The sequence below is a fragment of the Mustela nigripes genome, chromosome 9, assembly GCF_022355385.1.
Source record: "Mustela nigripes isolate SB6536 chromosome 9, MUSNIG.SB6536, whole genome shotgun sequence".
In the NCBI taxonomy this organism is placed as follows: Eukaryota; Metazoa; Chordata; class Mammalia; order Carnivora; family Mustelidae; genus Mustela; species Mustela nigripes.
Window position 1 is genome coordinate 84,129,005 of NC_081565.1, and position 8,991 is coordinate 84,137,995.

The 8,991-nt window shown below is 46.3% G+C and overlaps 1 protein-coding gene across 2 annotated transcripts in view; it reads left to right on the forward strand.

The window, feature by feature from the left end:
* Positions 1 to 8,585, forward strand: part of VLDLR (very low density lipoprotein receptor) — a 29,971-nt gene extending 21,386 nt beyond the window's left edge. For both annotated transcript variants that reach the window (XM_059411939.1, XM_059411938.1), the window contains 9 exons: positions 544 to 715; positions 1,170 to 1,388; positions 2,441 to 2,559; positions 3,133 to 3,272; positions 3,580 to 3,721; positions 4,522 to 4,668; positions 6,008 to 6,088; positions 6,943 to 7,112; positions 7,936 to 8,585. In XM_059411939.1, the coding sequence (XP_059267922.1) occupies positions 544 to 715; positions 1,170 to 1,388; positions 2,441 to 2,559; positions 3,133 to 3,272; positions 3,580 to 3,721; positions 4,522 to 4,668; positions 6,008 to 6,088; positions 6,943 to 7,112; positions 7,936 to 7,971 (1,226 nt within the window). In that variant the 3' untranslated portion in view covers positions 7,972 to 8,585. The remainder of the gene's footprint in view (positions 1 to 543; positions 716 to 1,169; positions 1,389 to 2,440; positions 2,560 to 3,132; positions 3,273 to 3,579; positions 3,722 to 4,521; positions 4,669 to 6,007; positions 6,089 to 6,942; positions 7,113 to 7,935) is intronic.
* The last annotated feature ends 406 nt before the right edge of the window (positions 8,586 to 8,991 follow it).

Genomic DNA, 8,991 nt, shown 5'->3' on the forward strand with positions numbered 1-8,991 from the left:
CACGTATCCCTGGCCTGAGCAAAGATCCCAACTCTGAATTCAAAGTGTGCTTCTTACGAACGCAAACTGCTTTTGTACCATCATAAAGTTGAAAAATCCTAAATCGAATCATCCCAAGTCTGGGACTGTCTGTTCTTGAGATCAGTGCTACTTACCTCCCAGTGCAGTATCACAAAAAAAGCATTTCCCGAGACACCTGCCTTGGTCAGTTTCTTTTGCGTATGATACCATGAATGTCTACCAGGTTCACTTGCTTCCTGCTTCCAAAACTTGAATGCAATCCCAGGAAGAAACTTAGGCAACAGCTGCTCAGAGACTGTTCCCGGCTGATCAGCCACCCTACTTTTGAGTGCTGTGACCCCAGGACTGCCTTCTTGAACAGTGGGAGGTGCTTACAGTGCCCCGGGCTAGCCATCTCACACTGCAGCTAGCCATCTCCTCAGGTGTTGGGCCGTGCCTTTCCTTTTTAAGTGCTTCCTCCTGACTTAGAAGGACCTTGCCTTCTTACAGTGACACTAAACAAACCTGACTCCTGTCTTGCAGGCAAAGAGCCAAGTCTGATCTTTACGAATCGAAGAGACATCCGGAAGATTGGCTTGGAGAGGAAAGAATATATCCAACTAGTGGAACAGCTAAGAAACACTGTAGCGCTTGATGCAGACATTGCTGCTCAGAAACTGTTCTGGGCTGATCTAAGTCAGAAGGCCATCTTCAGGTAACTTCAGTTCTCTGCTTAGCGTCTCAGCCTAAGCCTTGGTCTTTGTGAAGGCTTGGAGGAATTTCTAGCTCCACGCTAGCATCTAATTAGCTGGGACTCTTAAATCTGGACACTGATTGATTCCTCAACTATTAACTTACTCTCAGTTCCTCATTAGAGACTAACAATGGTGTATGGAGTACAAGGTGTCCGTGGCTGTAGGAGCATAAGAAAGGACATCTCACTTAGCAATGTGTCAGTCCTGCTTATCGAGTACCTCCCAGCAACTCAATAATGAACACTGTTATTTAGTATCAGTAAGAAGCATCATTAAATGGTGTGAGGGGTGAGCTATGGTGTGACTCGAGTTTCTTCTGCACAAAGTTGTTGACCATTTTGTAAACAGCAAGTCCATTCTCCAGGCTCCAATGGTGTCGAACTCTTAAATGTCCTGTGACCTGTTCTGTTTCAGTGCCTCCATTGATGACAAGGTTGGCAGACATGTTAAAATGATCGACAATGTCTATAATCCTGCAGCCATCGCTGTTGATTGGGTGTACAAAACCATCTACTGGACTGATGTGGCTTCTAAGACTATTTCAGTAGCTACCCTGGATGGAACCAAGAGGAAGTTCCTGTTTAACTCGGACTTGCGGGAGCCCGCCTCCCTTGCTCTAGACCCACTGTCTGGGTGTGTAGTCTGTTTTTTATAGCCTTTCGGTTGCTGTTCCTCCTGGCTGAAATAGTACTGAAACCCCAAGACTTACAGCTCCCCACAACAAAGAATTACCCAGTTCAATATGTCAGCGCTGTCACGGTCAAGTAAGTCCACTCTCTTCCAGACCCCCGGCAGGATGAGCACTGACTGACATTAAGGAAACACGTCTGACTTGACATACACGCAGAAGCGGTGTCTGAACCCTTATGGCCACTAGCTTCTCTGCAAGTGATTTTTAATGTTTGTCCAAATGCTTTGCCAAACCTAAGGACTAGCACGCGTTGTGAGGATTTTAGTAGCTCTATTACCTCAACGCTTTCATCTAAATGTCCAAGTCGTCTGAAAGTCCAGTTGAAGTAAATGGATCTCTCTAGCAACATTTCACCAAGAGGCTCCCCTATGTGGGTGCTAAAGGCTATAGAAAAGCAGCTTAGGAAGTTGACGGAGGCTCTAGCAATGACACCTGACCCCCAGAATCCTCGCGAGAACAGTCAGCCAAGCCCCTCGATAAGGCTTAACATATAGTCAACTTTCAGTCCTCTGAAAGAATTTGCCTTTTAGAAAGGAAATATATAACCTGTGACTTGAGGCTGAAATATAATTCTCACACTTCCATAGATTAATAGTGTTCATAATGAGCTTGTGGATTCTTCGTGTTACCTTTTGTTTATCTGGAATATAATTTAGACCGTTACCTGTTACTGTCGGTCTCCAGAGCTTTCCTGTCGTCGTTTAAATATGTATCTCAGGGCACCTGGGTGGCTCAGTGGGTTAAGCCTCTGCCTTCAGCTCGGGTCATGATCTCAGGGTTCTGGGATCGAGTCCCACATCGGGCTCTCTGCTCAGCAGGGAGCCTGCTTCCTCCTCTCTCTCTCTCTCTGCCTGCCTCTCTGCCTATTTGTGGTCTCTGTATGTCAAATAAATAAAATTTATAAAAAATAAATAAATAAATAAATATGTATCTCAAACTACAAATTTATTCCTTCTAAACCACTGAGGCTTCTTTCTCATTTAATTCTTCCTAGCTTTGTGTACTGGTCAGACTGGGGAGAACCAGCTAAAATAGAAAAAGCAGGAATGAATGGATTTGATAGGCGGCCCCTGGTGACAGTGGACATCCAGTGGCCTAATGGAATTACACTCGGTAAGTCTGTCCTTCCTTCCTTGGCCACCACCAAGGTGGCCACCACCTTGGCCCACGGTCTCCACGCTTTTGCTTCCCTCCATAGTCTACTCTGGACTACAGCCGGTGACAGCTCCCGGGGTTCCTCGATAGCAGGAATTTGGAATGAGAGGACCTGAGCAGTGCAGATCGAATGCTCGGGCTTTCACAAATTAGACGCTCTATCATTACTAGCTTTTCTGTCCACTTGGGCCTAATACGGGACATAAATTCAACAGGTCTTGGGTCTTAAGAACTCTCATCCATCGGGAAGAACAGCACACTCACCTCTCTTAACACTTCTCTAACGTGAGCACCATTTCTTAAGTCAGCTCCTTGGAGAATCTCAGGTGCTCCTTTAATCCCCTAGAAGAAGTGTGGGTCCAGACCCCGCATGCTGCCTCACAAGGTTTGTGGAACCACTTCCCCCACCGCTTTAGGAACCCATGCTGGAGAAGGAACCATGAGAATAGAATATTGGATTCCCTGGGTATGTTCAGTGGAAGCCAGGGCGGTGATGGTGTCCCGTGCGCTGACCATTCCTTTCCTCTACAGACCTTATAAAGAGTCGTCTCTACTGGCTTGACTCCAAGTTGCACATGTTGTCCAGTGTGGACTTAAATGGCCAAGATCGCAGGATTGTCCTCAAGTCTCTGGAGTTCCTAGCTCACCCTCTCGCGCTGACCATATTTGAGGTGAGATGTGTGCGTCAGCTCCAAGCATCTACCTCTGGGTTACTAGGGTGCCTCAGGGGAGAACAGGACAGGACAGGTGTGGGACAAGGAGGGATGGGCAGAGGAACGTGACCCGAGAAACTGCTTCCACTTCAGACATGGGATAAAGTCGATGCTCACTCGAAGAAGCCTGAACTTGCATCTCCAAGTGACATCCAACTTCCCAGACTGATGTGCAATAAGTTTGCGCCATTACATTGCCAGACAGTAAGGATGACCTTAGATCCGGACTTGTGTTAATCCCGCTAATCTGGGGGTTCTGTTTTAGGATCGTGTCTACTGGATAGATGGAGAAAATGAAGCAGTCTACGGTGCCAATAAATTCACTGGGTCAGAGCTGGCCACTCTGGTCAACAACCTTAATGATGCCCAAGACATCATTGTGTATCACGAACTCGTGCAGCCGTCAGGTAATGGGGACAAGCACAGCCTCCGTCCATAAGGCCGCTGTAGGGACAGCAGCACGGCCTAGTACCTGCCGGGCTACCAGGAGCTCCTTAATATGTCATCCTGCCCTTCAACAGGACTCTCCCGTCCAGTCCCCTACCTCAAACACATCAAACATGGTGTTTTGTTTGCATTTCTGACTTCCCAGTGAAAGAGCTTTCAGAACTTCAGCTCTCCCCACCCCCGGCAGGCAATCTTTTATTCCAGGCTCTTCCATACCTCCTGGACTTCATTCCCTTGTACGCAGACTCTTGCACTATCCTCCCAAGGAGCTTTGATGCCACAAGCTTTCCCTACCTCCCGCTGATGACACATCTGTGTAGATCCCCAAACCCATCTATCTGGTCACACCAGCTCCTGCTCGAACTACCTGACTGGTTCTTTCTAAAGGAAACCCGTCAGCCTCCCTTTGGCTGGGTTCTGCAAGGCCAAGCGAAGACCGAGGAGGACATGCTCTTCTCCTTCCCCTGAGTCTTCACTCTAAGCTGTGGGTCCTTAATGGGTGCCTCCTGCCTCCTCACCACACCCCTGTTCCAGGCATAATCCCGATGCCGCTTTCCAGAAATTTCTCTGGATCTGCGGTATCCGGAGGGCATGTTGCCTGTTCCTGTATTTCTTCATTGTACTGAACTTGAAGGTTGGACAGAGGAGACAAGCATCATCTCCCTGGGGACAAAGACTCGTGTCTCCGGCCTCTGGAAGAGGGCTTTATGTACAGTAGGCACCAGAATCCCTCTTTTAAAGGACTTTTATCTCCAAACAGGTAAAAACTGGTGTGAAGAAGACATGCCCAACGGAGGCTGTGAATACCTGTGCCTGCCGGCCCCACAGATTAACGATCACTCTCCGAAGTACACCTGTTCCTGTCCCAACGGATACAGTCTGGAGGAGAACGGCCGGGAGTGCCACAGTAAGGCTTTTTACTTTTCAGCCACAAGCAGGGCCTAACGACGGGCAGGAGAGTAAGGCACTAACGAATAAAAAAAAAAAAAAAAATAGCCCAGATGTTAAGAATTCTGCTTTCACCGATGCTTGGAATAGACTTGAGAGCACACCTGCCGTCACTGCCAGCCGGGCTGTTGGCATCATTCCCTCCCAACTACCTCTCACTCACTGCAGCACTGTGGAGTTGGTAGGGGACCACGGTGTGAACGGGACCAGCCTGATGCATCCCGGTTAGTCCCGCAACAGCCCTGAGCTGGCCAACTTGCAGATCATTGAAGTCTTAATGTTCTCCTCCAGAGCGAGAGAAGCCACGGGTACAGGAAACCTTATGGCCCTCGTGGGCGACACCATCCTAAACTCACACTTAAACCCACCTTGATTTTCATCTTCCGTTCTTAGCTTTTGATTGAGTGGCCAATTAAACACCCCTGTTGTGGGCAAGGAGCTCCTCTGTGAGGTTTTTATTAGCTTAATGCAGCATCCCTGCAGGGATGAGCTCGGTTTACTGAGAAGGTAATTGCTAAGACCATCTGACAGTAAGACTAATTTGTCTGATACTCAATTGTCAAGAGCATTTCTGGTAACTTCCAGGACGGTGCCAGGAGGGGTAGGCATCGCTGTGCACCTGTTTGAATTGTCAGATTCCACATGCTCACTGTTCGGTCCCACATCTCGTGTGTCTCTGGTTTTGCGTGAAGACTTCTTTTCGGCTCTGACCACGCAACTTAGCTCAGCAGTGATCTGTCTATTTGCCGTGGGGTTGACATAACCTGTCGAGTGGTTTCTCTGGATGAAACAGCTAGCCGCCTTGGAGCCTTGGCCTTAACCAGGTTCTCAGTCTCTATAATTCACGTTCTGCAACTCCTGTGACTTAACAGTGAGACAGAAGGTATCCACACAACAGAAATTTCACCAACTAGTGGACTAGTTCCTGGAAGTACTAGGCCCAGTACTGCACACTGTGAATCTCAACTAACAGCCACACTTTTTGTATTTATTGCTTCAGTAATTCATGCAGCCCTGTAACCACTAGCTCTGCCCCTAGCTAGTAACCTAACCTCAGCTCCAAAGTCCGAAAGTCTGACATTCTTCATCTGACCCGACTTAACGAAGGTTTCTACTAGAAACAGCTGTTCAAGCATGTGACTCTCCAATCCTTCTGGACTGGCTGTGCCTGGTGGGCAAAGCAGTAGGCACTGATCCGCAGTCATGGGTGCCAGGGGCAGGAGGTGCTTGTCCGGATGGGTCCGTTTCTAAGTCTGAATTCATATCCGTCTACATAGATTTCTTTCATTCTCCTGTAGGGATCAATGTGACCACAGCGGTATCTGAGGCCACTGTCCCCCCGAGAGGCACTTCTGCTGCCTGGGCCATCCTTCCTCTCTGTAAGTACCTCCCCACATATCTGGATAGACTTGTGAGATGCCCAGCAGATAGGCATTTCGAATCTATCTAGAGACACTGCTCCCACGGTCACAGAGTCCGTGACCCTGATTATGCTCTCTCCCTCCCTAGCCTGGCACAGAGTTGAGTCCAGACCTTGCTCTTTGGTGGCATCCTTGGCACTGTGAGGGGCAGTGATAAACTCTCACATATTACATGAAAGGTGCCGACTACACTCTAGGTCAGGGCGATCAGTCTGACTCAGTACATTCCTTTAGGTAAAGAGCACTCTTTTCTTCCCCTTAGAACGGTGTAGAATGCTTCATACAGAGACACGCAAATGCTTCAATGCTTTCTTGAGGAGTTATAGGACTTGCAGAGGGTAAATTAAAAATAGGAAAGAATCCTCAAACTCAGGGGACAGAACCTCTAGAGCAGTTACTGGGCATGGGAATTCTAAGGCCTTGTGCTATAATGGCCACTTTGTCCTGGAAGACTGGAGTCCAAGCTTCACTAATATGCTGGGGGTGGGGGAGAGGGTGGGGGCAATTTGAAAAGCTCTCCAGAAACTTCTGAAATTTTCATTCAGTTGTCCTGCACTGGGGCCCAGGACTCTATCTACACTCGTCCAAATGGACTTTGTTGAGCTTAGCACCAGGCCACAGAATAATACTTGACCACAGGTCTGAACTTGTTTTAAGCTTCTGGCCCATTTATAGTTTAACACCTAGTTATGCTGGCTTCCTACAACATGAAATATTTATTGATGTCAAGTCTCATGGATTCCTGACCATGACCTCATTTTGTATGTTTTGAGACTAGACCCTTGCTTAGTCACCTTCTCACTTTTTCTCAGTGCTCTTGGCAATGGCAGCAGTAGGTGGCTACTTGATGTGGCGAAATTGGCAGCACAAGAACATGAAAAGCATGAACTTTGACAATCCTGTGTACTTGAAGACTACTGAAGAGGACCTGTCAATAGACATTGGGAGACACAGTGCTTCTGTTGGACACACGTACCCAGCAGTAAGTCAGCTTCGGGTCTTGATACACTCTGGCTTGCAGTAGGACTTTCTGGAAAGGAGACTGCTAATTCAAGCTACGGCTTCTTGGGCTAGGAGGAGCCATTAGGATCACAGAGTCACCAAATAAATCTACTACCTCTGGAGATTAGACAGTCTAGCCTGTTGGGATGAATTGTCAGCCAGTAGATAAGCATCTGTCGCAGAATGACAAGTAAGTCAACCTAAGGTCATCACTATACTGTTGGAGATATTTTTGGTTATAGAAACTATGTGTGAATAATAGGATGAACCAAGTGGCTCCTACTTGGACTGTCAAGTCAGCTTTCTCCTGGACACTTAAAAGTTTGCATATCCTCCTATACAGGGGAGTTGGCTTCAAGTCAGTGTATTGAGCAAGATTCCGTTAGCCATCATTACCAAACGCTTGAAAGTGGCCTATCCTGCCTACTGTAGCTCGCCTCCTTTCGGCAGGAGAGTTAGTCCCTTGTTCTTCAGTTGAAACCCGACTAGAGTATTTGGCCTTCATTTAGGGAACAGTCTGAAAAATTCATGGCCTGCATGTGTCTTTTCCCCAGGATTTAAGATCATTCAGTGGAATGGCAGCATCAGCTCCACGATTTTCTCTCTCCCCCAAGTAGATACCATTGAATTCAAGTGAAAATGCCTCAGTGACACAACTCAGTACTGCTTTAGATCTGACTTCCCTTCCATGTCTCTTTGGTCTTTGGTTGACCAACTCAAAAGCAAGGTCCATTTGGGAGACTGGAGTTATCATTACCAATGAATGGTCACCAAGCTCATCCTGTACTTTTTCTCTTCCACAGATATCAGTTGTAAGCACAGATGATGACCTAGCTTGACTTCAGAGACGAGTCTTGACCTCTGAGGTCTAAAACCAATAACCCTCCACTTCGAAATGGTAACCGAGCCAGCACCTGAAGTCTTTCTTCCTCCATTCTGGAAGAACATCAAGATGTCTTTACGTGGATCAAGCTTGTATACTTGACCATTTTTATATTACTTTTGTAAATATTCCTGTCCACATTCTACTTCAGCTTTGGATATGGTTACCAAGTATCTAACCTTGAGTTTCTAGACAGTATTGCCACATCTGGCCAAATATGCACTTTCCCTAGAAAGCCATAGTCCAGCAATGACCCTTGTGCTATAGGTGTACACCATCTGTACAGACACTGTATAGGCCATCTGTAAATATCCCAGAGAACAATCACTATTCTTAAGCACTTTGAAAATATTTCTATGTAAATTATTGTAAACTTTTTCAATGGTTGGGACAATGGCAATAGGATAAAACGGGTTACTAAGATGAAATTGCCAAAAAATTTGTAAACTAATTTTGTACGTATGAATGAAATCTTTGACCTCCGTGGAGGTTAGTAAAGACTGAGTGTTCAAACTACTGTACATTTCTTTTTCAAGTGCTAAAACAATTAAACCAAGCAGCTTAACCATGGTTTCTGCCTATTCCTCCAGGATAAACTTTTGTCGATGGCCTGAGTAGTAGCAAGCATTCTAAATATATGAGCTAGATAATACAGATCAAGTATATGAGCTAGATAATACAGACCTTGATGTTGCATAACTAGGCCTATAAATTGGCTAGTTTCTCTTAGAACCAAGTACTAAAAGAACAAAGTACCATTTAATATTCACTCCTGAAATATTTATTTTTGGTTAAAGAAGCTAGCTTAGCCTGTACCTAGAATTCCTCTAGGAGGAATTTAGAGGCAAGTTCCTTTTCTGACTCATTTGTTTCCTGACCTAGAAACCTATGCTAAGATTCCTAACAATTCTGCTTCTTCATTCCTAAGTCTCTGTTTTCCATGTTCTGTCACTATATGTAGCTCCAGGACAATGGA